This window comes from Bufo bufo, chromosome 6 (assembly GCF_905171765.1).
Source record: "Bufo bufo chromosome 6, aBufBuf1.1, whole genome shotgun sequence".
Taxonomy (NCBI): Eukaryota; Metazoa; Chordata; class Amphibia; order Anura; family Bufonidae; genus Bufo; species Bufo bufo.
This window is the reverse complement of record NC_053394.1, coordinates 404953831-404971984: the sequence shown is the minus strand read 5'-3', so window position 1 is coordinate 404971984 and position 18154 is coordinate 404953831. Positions and strand designations below refer to the sequence as shown.

The following is an 18154-nucleotide window of genomic DNA, read 5'->3' as shown; positions in this document are numbered from 1 at the left end:
CATAAGTGACTGTCACATTTAGGCCAGAAATACGGCTTTTTGGTTACTGGGATGAAAAAACCCTCTAATATACTGCACATCTGGGATTACACGTGCATAAGTGACTGTCACATTTAGGCCAGAAATACGGCTTTTTGGTTACAGGGGTGAAAAAAGCCTCTAATATACTGCACATCTGGGATTACACGTGCATAAGTGACTGTCACATTTAGGCCAGAAATACGGCTTTGGCATACTGGGGTGAAAAAAGCCTCTGATATACTGCACATCTGGGATTACACATGCATAAGTGACTGTCACATTTAGGAAAGAAATACAGCTTTTTGGTTACTGGGATGAAAAAAGCCTCTGATAATACTGCACATCTGGGATTACACGTGCATAAGTGAATGTCACATTTAGGCCATAAATGCGGCTTTTTGGTTACTGGGGTGAAAAAACCCTTTAATATACTGCACATCTGGGATTACACGTGCATAAGTGACTGTCACATTTAGGACAGAAATACAGCTTTTTGGTTAGGGTGAAAAAACCCTCTAATATACTGCACATCTGGGATTAGACAAGCATAAGTGACTGTCACATTTAGGTCATAAATACGGATTTGGCATACTGGGGTGAAAAAAGCCTCTCATATACTGCACATCTGGGATTACACGTGCATAAGTGACTGTCACATTTAGGCCATAATTCTGGGATTAGAGAAGCATAAGTGACTGTCACATTTAGGACAGAAATACAGCTTTTTGGTTAGGGTGAAAAAACCCTCTAATATACTGTACATCTGGGATTAGACAAGCATAAGTGACTGTCACATTTAGGCCATAAATACGGCTTTGGCATACTGGGGTGAAAAAAGCCTCTCATATTCTGCACATCTGGGACTACACGTGCATAAGTGACTGTCACATTTAGGTCAGAATGCAGCTTTTTGGTTAGGATGAAAAAACCCTCTGATATACTGCACATCTGGGATTACACGTGCATAAGTGACTGTCACATTTAGGCCAGAAATACGGCTTTTTGGTTACTGTGGTTAAAAAAACCTCTAATATACTGCACATCTGGGATTACACGTGCATAAGTGACTGTCACATTTAGGCCATAAATACGGCTTTTGCATACTGGGGTAAAAAAAAGCCTCTCATATACTGCACATCTGGGATTACACGTGCATAAGTGACTGTCACATTTAGGACAGAAATACAGCTTTTTGGTTAGGGTGAAAAAACCCTCTAATATACTGCACATCTGGGATTACACGTGCATAAGTGACTGTCACATTTAGGCCAGAAATACGGCTTTGGCATACTGGGGTGAAAAAACCCTCTAATATTCTGCAGATCTGGGATTACACGTGCATAAGTGACTGTCACATTTAGGATAGAAATACAGCTTTTTGGTTATGGTGAAAAAAACCTCTAATATACTGCACATCTGTGATTACACGTGCATAGGTGACTGTCACATTTAGGCCACAAATAAGGCTTTTATGATACTGTGGTGAAAAATCCCTCTTATATACTGCACATCTGGGATTACACTTGTATAGGTGACTGTCACATTTAGGCCAGAAATACCGCTGTCATATAGAGTTTAAAAACAAATAATTGAGTGCAATACCATACATCAGGGTTTATATTGGCGGTTAATTATTTTTAACATACTTAACCACTTTTTACTTTGCTTTGTGAACGCTAACTATGAGGTAAACATCTAATAAGGGACGCGGTCATGGTCTTGGTGGTGGTGTTGGTGGAGCCTCTGGTGCAGGGAGAGGACATGGTCATTCTGCCACAGCTACACGTCCTACTGAACCTACTACCTCAGGTCCCAGTAGCCGCCAGAATCTACAGTGATATTTGGTCGGGCCAAATGCCGTTCTAAGGATGGTAAGGCCTGAGCAAGTACAGGCGCTAGTCAATAGGGTGGCCGACAGTGGATCCAGCACGTTCACATTATCTCCCACCCATTCTTCTGCAGAAAGCGTACAGGTGGCACCTGAAACCCATGCCGATCAGTCTGTCACATCACCCCCGTGCATATCGGGGAACCTGTCTGAGCCTCAAGTCATGCAGCAGTCTCTTATGCTGTTTGAAGACTCTGCTGGCAGGGTTCCCAAGGGCATCCACCTAGCCCTTCCCCAGGGGTGGAAGACATAGAATGCACTGACGCACATCCACTTATGTTTTCCGATGAGGACATGGGAATACCACCTCAGCACGTCTCTGATGATGACAAAACACAGGTGCCAACTGCTGCGTGTTTCTGCAGTGTGCAGACCGAAAAGGAGGTCAGGGAGGAAGACTGGGTGAAAGACGATGCAGGGGACGATGAGGTCCTAGACCCCACATGGAATGAAGGTCGTGCCACTGACTTTCAGAGTTCGGAGGAAGAGGCAGTGGTGAGACCGAGCCAACATCGTAGCAAAAACGGGAGCAGGGTGCAAAAGCAGAGCAGCCGTCGCCAAAACAGTTTGCCTGCTACTGGCCACCGTCAACAGGGACCGAGCACACCAAAGGCAGCTTCAAGGAGTTCCCTGGCATGGCACTTCTTCACATAATGTGCTGACGACCCGAGTGGTTTGCACACTGTGCCATCAGAGCCTGAAGCAGGGCATTAACGTTCTGAACCTGAGCACAACCTGCATGACCAGGCATCTACATGCGAGACACGGGCTGCAGTGGAGTAAGCACCTTCAAAACCAAGAAAGGGCTCAGGCCCCTCCTGCTCCCTCTTCTTCTGCTGCCTCGACCTCTTCCTCCGCCTCTGGAGGAACGTTGGCACCTGCCGTCCAGCAAACAGAGGATGTGCCACCAACAACACCACCTCCGTCACCAAGCATCTCCACCATGTCACACGGAAGCGTTCAGCTCTCCATCTCACAAACCTTTGAGAGAAAGCGTAAATTCCCACCTAACCACCCTCTATCCCTGGCCCTGAATGCCAGCATTTCTAAACTGCTGGCCTTTGAAATGCTGTCATTCAGGCTGGTGGAGACGGACAGCTTCAAACAGCTCATGTCACTTGCTGTCCCACAGTAAGTCGTTCCCACCCGCCACTACTTCTCCAGGAGAGCCGTGCCCTCCCTGCACAACCAAGTATCGGATAAAATCAAGTGTGCACTGTGCAACGCCATCTTGGCAAGGTCCACCTAACCACAGATACTTGGACCAGTAAGCACGACCAGGGAGGCTATATCTCCCTAACTGCACACTGGGTAAATGTAGTGGCGGCTGGGCCCCAGGCGGAGAGCTGTTTGGCGCACGTCCTTCCACCGCCAAGGATCGCAGGGCATCATTCTTTGCCTTCTGTTGCCTCCTCTTCCTACTCGGCTTCCTCCTCCTCTTCTACCACCTCCTCATCCGTTCAGCGACAGACCTTCACCACCAACTTCAGCACAGCCAAGGGTAAACGTCAGCAGGCTATTCTGAAACTGATGTGTTTGGGGGACAGGCCCCACACCGCGCAGGAGTTGTGGCAGCGTATAGAACAACAGACCGACGAGTGGTTGCTGCCAGTGGGCCTCAAGCCCGGCCTGGTGGTGTGCGATAATGGGCGACATCTCGTTGCAGCTCTGGGACTAGCTGGTTTGACGCACATCCCTTGCCTGGCGCATGTGCTGAATTTGGTGGTGCAGAAATTTATTCACAACTACCCCGACATGTCAGAGCTGCTGCATAAAGTGCCTGTGCCCGCTTCCGGCGTTCTCATCCTGCCGCCGCTCGGCTGTCTGCTCTACAGCGTACTTTCGGCCTTCCCGCTCACCGCCTCATATGTGACGTGCCCACCAGGTGGAACTCCACCTTGCACATGCTGGAGAGACTGTGCGAGCAGCAGCAGGCCATAGTGGAGTTTCAGCTGCAGCATGCACGGGTGAGTCGCACTGTGGAACAGCACCACTTCACCACCAATGACTGGGCCTCCATGCGAGACCTGTGTGCCCTGTTGCGCTGTTTCGAGTACTCCACCAACATGGCCAGTGGTGATGACGCCGTTATCAGCGTTACAATACCACTTCTATGTCTCCTTGAGAAAACACTTAGGGCGATGATGGAAGAGGATGTGGCCCAGGACGAGGAGGAGGAAGAGGGGTCATCTCTAACACTTTCAGGCCAGTCTTTTTGAAGTGGCTCAGAAAGAGGATTTTTGCAACAGCAGAGGCCAGGTACAAATTTGGCCAGCCAGGGCCCACTACTGGAGGATGAGGAGGAGGAGGATAAAAAATAAAAAAAAACATTGTTGGCTACCTGTTCCTCTTCCATTGCTGCCTCCACCTACAACACCACATTCACCGCCTCCTCAACCCCCGACTCCATATCCACCTCCTTCTCTGAGTTGCAGGTTAATAATTTGTAATTTTTTGTTATTTTATTTCATTTTAAGTTATTTCCCTATCCACATTTGTTTGCAGAGCAGTTGCTATGCTCTTAGGCACATTTTACTGCCTTTTACATCCCTCTAGCCTTTTCAAGGACTATTTTAGAGCCATTTTAATTTAAAAAAGTGCCAATTTTAGTGCCCTAAATTGAAAAAAATCTTATTTTCAATTGTCAGGTGACATTTTACTATTTTTGGCGTATACAAACCCCTGCTGTGCCTGGGTGACAGGGGCCTAAATCTATCAAAATCCTCTGTTGTATTGCTGGGTGACATGAACCCCCTTTGCCGTGAATGAACCCCTGCTGTGCCTGGGTGACAGGGGCCTAAATCTCTCAAAATCCTCTGTTCTATTGCTGGGTGACAAGAACCCCCTTTTGCCGTGAATGAACCCCTGCTGTGCCTGGGTGACAGGGGCCTAAATCTCTCAAAATCGTCTGTTCTATTGCTGGGTGACATCAACCCCCTTTTGCCATGAATGAACCCCTGCTGTGCCTGGGTGACAGGGGCCTAAATCTCTCAAAATCCTCTGTTGTATTGCTGGGTGACAAGAACCCCCTTTTGCCGTGAATGAACCCCTGCTGTGCCTGGGTGACAGGAGCTTAAATCTCTCAAAATCCTCTGTTCTATTGCTGGGTGACATGAACCCCCTTTTGCCGTGAATGAACCCCTGCTCTGCATTGCTGACAGGGAACTAAATTTAGTGAAAACATCTGTTACTGATCGGAAGATGCGCGACTACAGGCGCACGCTGCTGATGGCATTCCCACCTGACAGCGGGGGCACAGTGGAAGCACAAGGCGAAGGCAGAGGAGGTACATGTACGGCGCATGTCAGGAAGGAGTAAAAGTGTATAGCTGGGTGTCATTGGCATACAGATGGTACTGAAAACCAAATCTGCTGAGTATGTCCGATCGGGGCTGTGAAAAGAGGAGAGAGCAAAGGACTGAACCCTGAGGAACCCAAACAGCAAGAGGTAGAGGAGGGGAAGTAGAGCCAGGGAATGATAGACTGCAACAGCAGTCAGAGAAATAGGAAGAAAACCAAGAGAGAGCAGTGTCCTTAAGGCCGATAGATTGAAGCATGAGGAGGAGCTTCAGAGAGGTCAAGGAGAATCAGTAGAGAGTAGTCATTGTTGCATTTTAGCTGGCAGACGGTTGTTTGTCACTTTGGTGAGGACAGTTTCTGTAGAGTGCAGAAGCCAGTTTGTCAGATCTTTTTTTAACATATAAAACATTCCATACGAGTTCTCCAACTGTCTGATGACTTCTACAATATTTGTTCCTCAGGTTCTGTACCCGGGTGAAGATCTGAACATTATATATGTTACAGAGACATATGTGAGGGGTGATGAGCAGAGTACAGAGGATATTCCTACAGATAACCTCCCAGGTGAGCAGTAACCACTAAATAAAGCAGAGAAGACTCACAGATTCTACTTATTTACTGGATACTGATTCCTCATTCCACTGTCAGGTACTGGTGGAAGTTTGGGGGGCACATACTTTCTGACAGGTTCCCTTCACTAGCACACAATTGTTGCCATTACATGGGGTCTTGCAGTGTTGATGAGAAGTTTTGGTTAGTCTCCTATGAAGCCTCATTTAACAATTAATATTAAGAATATTAATTAAAAGAATATAAAATGAATAAAAGTTAATGTAAGTGAAATATAACCTAATCTGGGATAATACGCTAAACCCGTCTGCCACCTTGCTTTTGGAAATAGGTAGTACTGGACAGGTTGGTTACTTTGCAACTACGATGCAATCCAATAGTCTAACGGCAGCGTTCCCAGTCCTGAACACCGTCCCTGTAAGGCCTTAAACTCGCAGTATTGTGTGTCTCAATTGCTGTGTATGTGGCATCAGTAACATAGTTTCTAAAGCTGAAAAAAGACATCGGTTACTCCAATTCAGCCTAGTCAGGTCTTTCACATCAGTGGACAAGCTGAAAATACTCATGGCTTCCCTACTTGTGACCTTACTTAGGGTCTATCACACATACCTATATATTATATGTGAGGCTGACTGCAAGGCATTAGTGGCATGCCTACCCGCCAGTGCTCCACCCAGGGTCTCTTTCTTTCCTGCCCTGCTGTGCTCACTACTGTACTGAATTTGATATATAAATTTGCTGACGCCATTTTGCACATTTTACCCAACTCTGAACATCTAAATCCCATTAGTTTAGAATTAATTTGCTCATCTCTAGTCACCATCACTAGTGGGGTGCCACAGGGGTCAGTACTGGGGAGGTCACTGTCACTAGTGGGGTACCACTGGGGTCAGTACTGGAGAGGTCACTGTCACTAGTGGGGTAGCACAGGGATCAGTACTGGAGAGGTCACCGTCACTGGTGGGATACCACAGAGGTCAGTACCGGAGAGGTCCTCATCACTAGTGGGGTACCACAGGGGTCAGTACTGGAGAGGTCCTCATCACTAGTGGGGTACTACATGGGTCAGTACTGGAGAGGTCACCGTCACTAGTGGGGTAGCACAGGGATCAGTACTGGAGAGGTCACTGGCAGGGGAACAGAGGTCAGTACCGGAGAGGTCCTCATCACTAGTGGGGTACCACAGGGGTCAGTACTGGAGAGGTCACCGTCACTGGTGGGATACCACAGGGGTCAGTACTGGAGAGGTCCTCGTCACTAGTGGGGTGCCACATGAGTCAGTACTGGAGAGGTCACCGTCACTAGTGGGGTACCACATGAGTCAGTACTGGAGAGGTCACCGTCACTAGTGGGGTACCACATGAGTCAGTACTGGAGAGGTCACTGTCACTAGTGGGGTACTACAGGGGTCAGTATTGGACCCTAATCTCGTCAATATAGTCATGAATAATCTTGCAGAGGTAAAATATTAATTTTTGCTGACGATATTAAGATGTGTAAACTAATTAATACAAAAGCGGACAGAATACTGCTTCAGATAGATCTGGATAGATTGGAGGCTTGGGCAGAAAAATGGCAAATGAGGTTTAACACTGACAAATGTAAGGTTATGCACATGGGAAGGAAAAATGCAAGTCCCGTGTACATAATAAATGGTAAAAAAATGGTTCAACCGACATAGAAAAAGTCTTACAGGATTTGTATCAACTTTGCAGGATAACAGGCTGAACTGGATGGATGTATTATGCTAAATAACTGTAAATTCTATCGTTTTCAAGTCCCCCGGTGCCCTCATATTAGTGCTGGCAGCTGCAAATAGTGTTGAGTGAATCGAAGTTAAACTAATTGACTTTGATCTGAATTTAAGGAAAAATTTGATTCACTACGAATCCAAATTTCCTTGCGCTCCGTGGTAACAAATCTTTTTTTTTATTTTTATTTTTTATGGTGGTTACACATGTTACAAAGTGAAAATAAGAAGCCAAGGAATGCGATATGACCCATAATGGAGTGCAGCTAGCCAATCAGCAGATAGTCATCCCCTGTGATGTCCCAGCCCTATAAAGGCCTCATCCCGAGCAGTCGCCGCCATTTATGTTGGGCAGAAGGTGGGCCATTCACACGGTCAATATTTTGCATTAGGATTTGATCATGATTTGGAAGCCAAAAACAGCAGTGGGTCCAAAACACAGAAGACATGCAAATATTTCCATCACATGTTATCTCTGTTTTGGATCCACTCATGTTTCTACCTTACCAATATTGATCAATTACTGATGCAAAAAAATGACCAAATACTGACCGTGTGATAGAGGCTATTAAAGACCTGCAGGCAGGACTTTGTTTCCATCTGAATAAAACCATGGTAAACTGAGCATGAAACCTCTATCCCATAGTCAGTATTTTGCATCAGGATTTGATTATGATTTGGAAGCCAAAAGCAGGAGTGGGTCCAAAACACATGCAAATATTTCCATTACATTTTATTTCTGTTTTGGATCCACTGCTGCTTTTGCCTTACAAATAGTGATCAAATGCTGACCAAATACTGATGGTTTGACAGCAGTTGCTCAAACTACAGGATCTGCTTTTTTGTGGCTGTTTTTAGACGAATCAGAAGAACGGAAAAATAAACAGTAATGTGAACACAGCCTTACTGCTGATACCCTCCCCACTGTCATGGGGCCACTATTAAATCTTGGGCCACTGCATGGTTAAGTCCATGCCGATAAATTAGACCTGACACTAACATTGACCTGTAATACTAAGTTTACATTTCTGTTATTTGGTCAGTTATTTCCATCACTTATTGTGAGTCAAATTCAGGAGCCAAGCCTACTCTCAGATTAGATATAATGACTAGATCAACACCTGTTCTGTGGTTTGAGCCACACCTGCTTTGGGCTGACAATAACTGACCAAATAAGTGAAGTGTGAACTAAGCCTAATAGTTACGCACAGTCATTTTATAGCTAACAGAAGGGATTCGAATACAAATCTTTCAACTGCCTCAAGATGGCTTAAAAGAACCTTTTTTTTTTCTCCACTACTTTATTGGCGCTGCCTCAATGTCCTTATTTTGTTCAACTAAGGAGTCATGCACACGACAGTATTTTTTCACGGTTCGCAAAATGGGGGTTCCGTTGTTCCGTGATACGTTATGTTTTTGTTTCCGTGTGTCTTCCTTGATTTTTGGAGGATGACCAGACATGAAGGAAAGTGAAAAAAAATCTAAGTCAAGTTTGCCTTGCAAATGATAGGAGAAAAACGGACGCGGACGCGGATGATAATCTTGTGTGCCTTTCTGTTTTTTCACGGACCCATTGACTTGAATGGGTCCGCGAACCGTTGTCCGTGAAAAAAATAGGACAGGTCATATTTTTTTGACGGACTGGAAACACGGATTACAGACGCGGATGACAAACGGTGCATTATCCGAGTTTTCAACGGACCCATTGAAAGTCAATGGGTCCGCAGAAAATCACGGAAAATGGAACAACGGACACGGAATATAACAACGGTCATGTACATGAGGCCTAATAGTGACACACAGTCATTCTATAGCTAACAGAAGGGATTCAAACACAAATCTTTCAACTGCCTCAAGATGGATTAAAAGAACCTTTTTTTCTCTCCACTACTTTATTTGCGCTGCCTCAATGTCCTTATTTTGTTCAACTAAGGAGTCATTGGGACACCTGCAGGGGCAGGCAGCTTTTTATTTTTTTGCTTTACTGAAGGATGCTGTATGCTTTTCTTTTGATTTAGCTAGGGGTTAGCTAGGACTGTTGATGGCCTGCCCAATGGTGCGCACGTCCATATATGTGACCTGCCTGTCATTCTGATGCATAGTAACTGTTTCGCTATCAGAATGGATTGGCTATGCCTGTTGCTGCAATGCACAGTGAGATACAATCTCTCAAAAGTTTAACTTCAGGCTGGTATAGACCTGATTTAACATAATTATGACTAATTAATTCGCAACAAAGCAAATTGTTTAGAGAAATTTGGCGAAGTGAACAAATTGAATGTTTGTAAACTTCGCACACCGCTAGCTACATGTTTGTTGCTGTTTAGCAAGTAGATTTTTTTTAGTTAAAGCTGGAAATAAATTATGAATCACTTTTGTTTTTTTGCATCCACCTCCTAGCTTTCCCTAAAAAATAAATAAAAAAATATTAAACTGCTAATCCATTCCTTTGACTTTTTTGTACATGACCATACTGTTCCTCTCCTGAGATGTGCTCCATGCTAAAGTGTATGTAGCCATCATAGAGATGGACACCACCTTATAGCCTTAACTCACAGGTCCTGTATGTAATATAAAAATTATAAAAATCACTTTTATTCTTGGCAGGTGACTGTATTGGGAGCTCAGAGGAACATGTGATATCTTCACATTTTAAAGCAAATAATCATGGTACAACAGCTGATACATATGAAGAACATGTCATTATCTCAAATATACCCTTCATCCTCCACAGCAAAGGTCCATCATCTGATACTTTCAAACAGGTCCGATTTTCCAATTCATCACAGACTGTTAAGCAAAACAAAAGTCTCGGAAGAAGTGAACAACAAAGCACTCACTCAGGGGAGAAGCCATTTTCATGTTCACAATGTGGGAAATGTTTTAACCGGAAATCAAATCTTGTTCAACATGAAAGAATTCACACAGGGGAGAAGCCATTTTCATGTTCAGAATGTGGAAAATGTTTTACAGCCAGTACAAATCTTCTTAGACATAAGAGAATTCACACTGGGTCAAAATCATTTTCATGTTCAGAATGTGGCAAATTATTTACCCAGAAAACAGATCTTATTAAACATAGGAGAATTCACACAGGGGAGAAGCCATTTTCATGTTCACAATGTGGGAAATGTTTTAACCAGAAATCTATTCTTGTTGTACATGAGAGAATTCACACAGGGGAGAAGCCATTTTCATGTTCAAAATGTGGAAAATGTTTTATAGAAAAATCAGATCTTCTTAGACATGAGAGAAGTCACACTGGGTCAAAACCATTTTCATGTTCAGAATGTGGAAAATGTTTTACCCAGAAATCAATTCTTGTTAAACATCAGAGATTCATACAGGGGAGAAAGCCATTTTCCATGTTTCGAATGTGGAAAATGTTTTGCCCAGAAATCAATTCTTGTTACACATAAAAGAACTCACACAGGGGAGAAGCCATTTTCATGTTCACAATGTGGAAAATGTTTTGCCCAGAAATCAATTCTTGTTATACATGAGAGAATTCACACAGGAGAGAAGCCTTTTCCATGTTTAGAATGTGGAAAACGTTTTACAGATAAATCACATCTTGTTACACATCATAAAATTCACACAGGCGAGAAGCCATTTCTATGTTTAGAATGTGGAAAACGTTTTAACTTGAAATCAGAACTTGTTAGACATCAGAGAATTCACACAGGTGAGAAGCCATATTCATGTTCAGATTGTGGAAAATGTTTTAATAGGAAATTAAATCTTGTTAGACATCAGAAAATTCACACTCCCAGGGAGAAGCCATTTTAATAAATCTTATTTGGCAAGTGTTTTAACCAAAACTTAGCTCTAATTGCATATTAGAAAACACACAGAAGAAAAAGAATTTCATGCCCACAAAGTTTCATCCACAGATTACACCTTAAGCATAAAAAAGGGTTGGCCATTTCATAACCAAAATTCCTACAAACCCATAGACTGAATGCTGTGGCAATCTGTTCTGACTTCACCTCTGGTGCTGTCCCAGAAAGCCTTTGTCTTGACGTCCATAGTGTAGAGCCTGGCCTCCCCATCCATAATCATATGACTACATTCTTGGCCATGACCTCTGCCGCATCCTCTTCTGTGTAGCCGCTGGCTGGACCCATTCAACTAATACCAGATAAGCTTGAAGCAGGTGGCACAGCAGAGATAGCCGTTACATTGACAGTAAACTTGTCATGAAAAGGGCTCCACACTATGAGAAGGAAGTCTGATGCCTTCTGAGATGGTGTCTGAGATAAAGTACAAGCAACTTTACATTTTTTGGTGCCACAACATTCCATTTATGGGTGTTTAGGAATTGTTCAGGAATTGTTATGAAGTGGACAACCCCTTTAAAGCGGCTCTGTCATCAGATCACCCCTATTAAACCAGGCACATAGCCTGGTACGGGTGATCCTGAAGATTAAAGTAATACATTCCTCCTCATTGTCTGAATCACAGTTGTTGATAAACTTTGTGGTAAAGGGAACAGTGCTGGAAGGCGTGTATGTCCCACTCAGGCACCTCAGCTGGGTGAGACAGCTCAAATCCAGAGAGCGCAGTCATCTCAGCAATGCATAGTTTGCTGAGACAGTTTTGTTTATTAATTCTGGGCTGGATTTTAGTTGGATTGGCAGATAGGACTGGAAGTGGGATCTGCCAATCCACAGCCTTCCAGGATGGGTATTCCCTTCTACCTGAGGTGATCGCAGGTGAGGCCTGCTGTAATCAGGCTGGCATAAAGCACCTCCCAGTATGTCAGTTTGGGGGAAAGAGTGTGATCCTGGAACAGAGGCCTGCAAGGCTTTGTGTGGTCTCAGCTGGCAGGGCTGAGGGGCCACAAGGCTGTGTAGCCAAATCTCTTCCCTGGGTGAAACAGTGCATGGTGTAGTTACAGCCTGGAGGCTGCTGGACTGTTTGGCCGAAGAACCGGTCCTGATGTCACATGTGAACTGTGTTCTGTACGTGAGTCAGGGATACCATTTAGTATTAGCAAGTGCCTAGACGGGCAGGTGTTTATTTTGTGTTGTATATGTTTGGGCCGGTGAAAATAAACATTTGGACTTTAATCCTGGTGTCCGTAAAGATATCTGTGATTGTGACCCCCTGAAAGAAGGCGATCCCTTACAACTTGTACATAAAAGTGCAAGTTTATCAACAACTGTGACGCCGACAATGAGGAGGAAGGTATTACTTTAAACTGGCAGGCAATTTCGAGCACCAGGAGGTGGGCTTTTTCAGTACGAGCACCGCAATGCGATGCCTACTGAAATCTAAACACCTCCCTCCCCCTGATTGGCAGCGCTAGACCAGGTCGAAGTCATACTCTAGCGCTGTAAATCAAGGAGAGAATTCGCCAAGTTGTCTTAATCGGACATCTTGGAGTTCTATCTTAAAGAGCCTAGCAAAAGAGTTAATTTCTTTTTAGTATGTATTCCAATGCGTTTTTGGCAGAGAATAGAGTTCTCTAAGTAATCAATTAAAAGAAATGTCTTCTAAAAGGACTAGCAATGTGTAATGGTGTTTAGTGAGATTAATGCACTCTATGGATTTTAATAGTGTGCCCTATTGGTTTAAGTGTAAAGTTTGTGATGTTTTATGAACAATACATGTTTTTAGAGGAAATGATGTAAGAGGAAAACGGGATTAAAGGTCACAATATAATAGGTATGTATGAGTCGTATGTGCAGGAAAACGTTTAACCAATCAAGAATTGCGAAGTATACAAGAGGTATAACATCCCTTATGCATAATAATGTGCTGAGGTCATTACGGGAATGAATAATATATAGTGATGATGTAATTTATAAAACACACTGACGTCTATGTACTACAGTAGACGGTGGGATTTTAAGTTATGATAATGATATGCCTTCATCATCTGGGGTATAGGAATCTATTATTCATGAGAAATGTTACCATGGGGGAACAGCACTGTGTTCTAATAATAATAGGCTTCCAGGCTCATTATTAGTATACCCCTGTTCAGGCCAGCAGGTGGCAGCACTGAACTATAGCAATTTCTGTACAGAATAATGGAAAATGGTCCATGATTACAAGTTGTGGTCCACTTGAGGACCTAACAAAAAGTAATAAAAAAAGTTTTGAAAAATATAAAAAAAATATAAAACCAATTAAATTGTTATTACTGGTTTTTTTATTTAAAAAAATTTAATAAAAGGTGATCAAAAAGTCATGCACACCCCAAAATGGTATCAGCAAATACTACAGACCGTCCTACAAAATTTGAGCCCCCGCACATCGCCTTAGACATAACTATAAAAAAGTTATGGGGTCAGATTATGGTGATGAAAAGAAAAGAAAAAAAATTTCCAAAGTTTTTTTTTTCTTCCAGTATGTAAACACAAAAGACAGTTTTACCGCATAGTGAACACCGTTAAAAAACTAAAAAAATAAATAAAACTGTGGCGGAATTGTCCCCCCCCCCTCCCAATTCCATCCCATTTGGAATCATTTTTCCGCTTCCCACTACATCCTATGTAATAATAAATGCTTGCCTTAAAAAGTGCAACTTGTCCCTCATATGGCTATGTGAAGGAAAAAATTTAAAGTTTATGGCTCTGGGATTGCAGGGAACAGAAAACACAAGGGGGTTAATCACCATACCATCCTGCTCTATCGTTTTATCTCAAACAAATGTGAGATTTCTTTCCAAGAAACGGATAACTGTCTTTATATAGTCGAAACACACAGGTCATCAGAGCAGTCGGAGAGGCAACTGGGAGTCAACTACTACTACTACTACATTAACAGATTTTAACGCCTTCATATCACATCAATAAGATGCTTTTATTTTCTCCTAAAATAAGTAGTTTATATTTTTTATTCAGTGCATCATATCTGTCCATCCTGAATGCGTTGCACTGTAGCAGAAGCATTTTATGGCAATAATGCCATCTGCTGCTGAGCAACTGTAATTTTTTTTTATATAGCTCATGTAATGACGTGGGCTCCTACGACCAGTGTTGAAGAAAGGCAGGGACACAACAAAGTCACTTCAATACGGTGTATTACTGAACTTACAGTTCAATAAAGCCGGATCGCAGCCGGGTCAGGTAGTCAGTCCATAACAACCGAAATAAGTAATGCAGGCTTGGATCTCCTTTAGATCCATCCACAGGCCAGTGTTGCTCCACACGTGCCTTCCACTTGGTGATCTGTAGCCTCTCACTCTAGCAGACACACCCAGCTGCTCACTTTTTAAACACAATCGTGGACATGGGCCTTGTATAAAACCAAGAGTGGATAGTGGGGAATAAGCACCCATCCAGCTCTTTGCTTACTCCCAGTAAAAGCCAGGCCCGGATTAGATGATACCAGCTATACTAGGTAGCAACAGCGTCCACTATCTATCTTAGTGGACACTCTAGCTACTGGCTTCTAGTCCACCAAGGCTGGGTACCTTGGTGGCACATCTTAGGTGAACCACAGCAAACCACGATATGCATCTCCTCTAATAGGCTTTCTGCACCATTCTCGGAAACACATACCTTCCTTCATATATGAGGCCTGTCAATGCCTCTTTTTAAACCTGTGGTGGTGAACACCTGCACCAAAACATGATGTGCATTACCCTGCAGCTTTCCCGCTCGATGTTGCACCGAGAAATTAAAATTCTGCAAGGAGAGAAACCACCTGGTGACCCAAGTTTTTCTCTACTTGGAATTTTTCATCCAGACCAATGGTGAATGGTCCATCACTAGACGAAAATTTCGCCCCAGCAGGTAGTACTGTCAGGACTCCAAGGCCCTCTTGATGGCTAGGCACTCCTTCTTCACTACGCTGTAGTTCTTTTCTGCTGGGGTAAGCTTTCTCCTCAAATAAGTGATCGGATGTTCTTCTCCGTTCACTTTTTGAGACAGAACTGCTCCTAGCCCTACTCCAGATGCGTCCGTTTGGACGATGAATTCGTCCCGAAAGTTGGGGTTGGAAAGGAGGGGCTGTTCACATAGGGCCAATTTCAGGGCCTGAAATGCTTCTTCTGCCTGAGGATTCCACCGAATCCTGACTGACTTCCTTCCTTTCAGCAAATCAGTCAGGGGTGCAGCGCTCCCGGTAAAAATTGGGTATAAATCGCCTATAATACCCAATGATGCCGAGAAACGTTTTGACTTGCTTCGTCGTGAGAGGTCGGGGCCAATTTTGAATGGCCTTAACTTTGTTTATTTGGGGTTTGATGATCCCACGTACCCCAAATAGCGAGTCTCCTCTAGCCCTATTGTACACTTGAGGATTTGTAGTCAAGCCCACATCTCGGTGTGAGTCCATGACTGCCTGCATATGGGACAAATGAGACTTCTAGTCACCACTATGAATAATAATATCGTCTAAGTAGGCGGATGCATACTTCTGATGGGGTCTTAAGACTATGTCCATCAGCCTCTGGAACGTGGCGGGGGCTCCATGTAACCCAAAAGACAAAACGACATAGTGATAAAGTCCCTCCGGTGTGACAAAGGCGTTTTTTTCCTTGCCTGACTCTGTCAGAGGTACCTGCCAGTAACCCTTGGTTAAATCCAGCTTGAAGTTCTGTGCCTGGCCCATTCTTTCAATCAGCTTGTCAACCTGGGGCATTGGATAAAGGTCGAACTTCAACACTTCATTCAATTTCTGGAAATCGTTACAAAATCGTAATGATCTGTCCTGCTTTGGAATGAACACAATGGGACTGGCCCACTCACTCTTGGATTCCTCGATAACTCCTAGGCTAAGCATTTTCTGTACCTCTTCCGTAATGGCTTGATTCCAGGCCTCTGGCACACGGTTTCACTCGTACCCTTACCTGCGTCTCGGTGACAATGTCATGCTGGACCACCGATGTACGGCCGCGTTTTTCTGAAAAGACATCGGTGTTCTACTGCACTAACTTCCTGACCTCCCATTTTTGTTGTTTTGACAGGGATTCTGCTATTTTTACACCGACCGGTGTTGGGGCTGACGTGGGAGGGTCTACACTAGTCCCGACCAGTGCCTCAGTGGCCCACAGGGATTCTTGATCCTTCCAAGCCTTTAGCAAGTTCACATGATATATTTATTCCAGTTTTCTCTGCTCGGGCTGATATATTTTATAGTTAACTTCGCCAACTTTTTCCCGAACTTCATAGGGCCCTTGCCACTTGGCCACAAACTTACTCTCAGCAGTGGGTACAAGCACGAGTACTCTATCTCCCGGGAAAAGGTCTTGACTGTGGCTTTTCTATTATACCCACAGCTCTGAGCTGCCTGAGCCTCTACTAGATGTTCTCTCACAATGGGCATCACTAATGCAATCCGGTCATATGTTCTATTACACTCTTAAGGGGAGAAGGCTTCTGCTCCCATGTCTCTTTGGCAATTTCCAGCAGGACTCTGGGATGTCTGCCATATAACAGTTCAAATGGGGAAAACCCGGTTGAGGACTGGGGTACCTCTCAGATGGCGAACATCAAATATAGCAGAAACATATCCCAGTCCTTCCCGTCTTTAGATACTACCTTTTTTTTAACATACTTTTTAGGGTTTTATTAAACCTTTCCACCAGCTCATCTGTTTGGGGGTGGTACACTGAGGTGCGTAACTGCTTGATTCGAAGCAGCTTGCACAACTCCTTTGTCACTTTGAATATAAAAGGAGTACCTTGATCCGTAAGGATCTCTTTGGGCAACCCAATGCGGCAAAACATGGCAAATAGCTCTCTGGCAATAAGTTTGGCTAACATGTTGGTGGCCCCGGGCCGACTTTACCACGGGCCCCATTAGATCCATAGAGATCCGCTCAAAAGGTACCTCTATAAGGGGTACCAGTGGACTACGGAAATTGGCTGTGGGAGCAGTAATCTAACACTCTGGACACGACTCAAAAAACCTCTTAACCTCTTCATAAACACCGGGCCAAAAGAACCATTAGAGTATACGCTCTAGTGTCTTTTTGACCCCAAGATGACCTACCATTACATGGGCGTGAGCCAAGTCTAATACTTTGGTACTACTAACGCGGTACAATAAGTCCTGGGAAACACCACTTCTGTGCCTGTTACCCCATTGATTACAGTCACTCCCTCTCTGGCCCATACCAGATTGGGGTCCTGGAGTTGGGCGGACACCTCCAGCTCCAGGATAGATGTGGCCTCTGCGGCCTCACTGGCCAATACCTCTAGGGGAAGCCTATTGGGGTTACAGTCTTGCTCTATGATGGGGACCCCTACGGCCGGTACCCTGGAATCGGAGTCTTTGGGTTCAGGACCCAGAGACTTTTTCTCCACAAAAGGTTGCACTCCAAGGACCACAATAAAGGTCTCTTCCCAAAGTAGCCCCATACGGAAGATTCTTTACCACTCCTACCATGTGCTGTACCTCCCTTCCCGGCGTGGCCACAACAACCATCGCCGTCGGATACTCTTGGATATCCCTATGGATACAGATAACGGAGACCTTTTTTCCTGAGGAATTGCCCTGAGAAACCAGTGACCCGTGCACTAGGGTCACTAGACTCACGGAGTCTAACAGGGCCTTTATCTGGTACCCGTTAATGGACACCTGGCACATGGGAGGTTCACCAGCCCTCAGCAGAGTGTCCGTGGTGCAGACAGGCATGGCACAGAATGAGGACCGGCGATAAAACCCG

At 44.3% G+C, this 18154-nt stretch overlaps 1 protein-coding gene across 1 annotated transcript in view; it reads left to right on the top strand.

Annotated features, from left to right (window-relative positions):
* LOC121004486 (gastrula zinc finger protein XlCGF26.1-like) overlaps positions 1-18154 on the top strand; it is a 253774-nt gene that overhangs the window by 4504 nt on the left and 231116 nt on the right. Inside the window, exon 3 of the mRNA XM_040436735.1 lies at positions 5670-5772. Within this exon, the coding sequence (XP_040292669.1) occupies positions 5670-5772 (103 nt within the window). The remainder of the gene's footprint in view (positions 1-5669; positions 5773-18154) is intronic.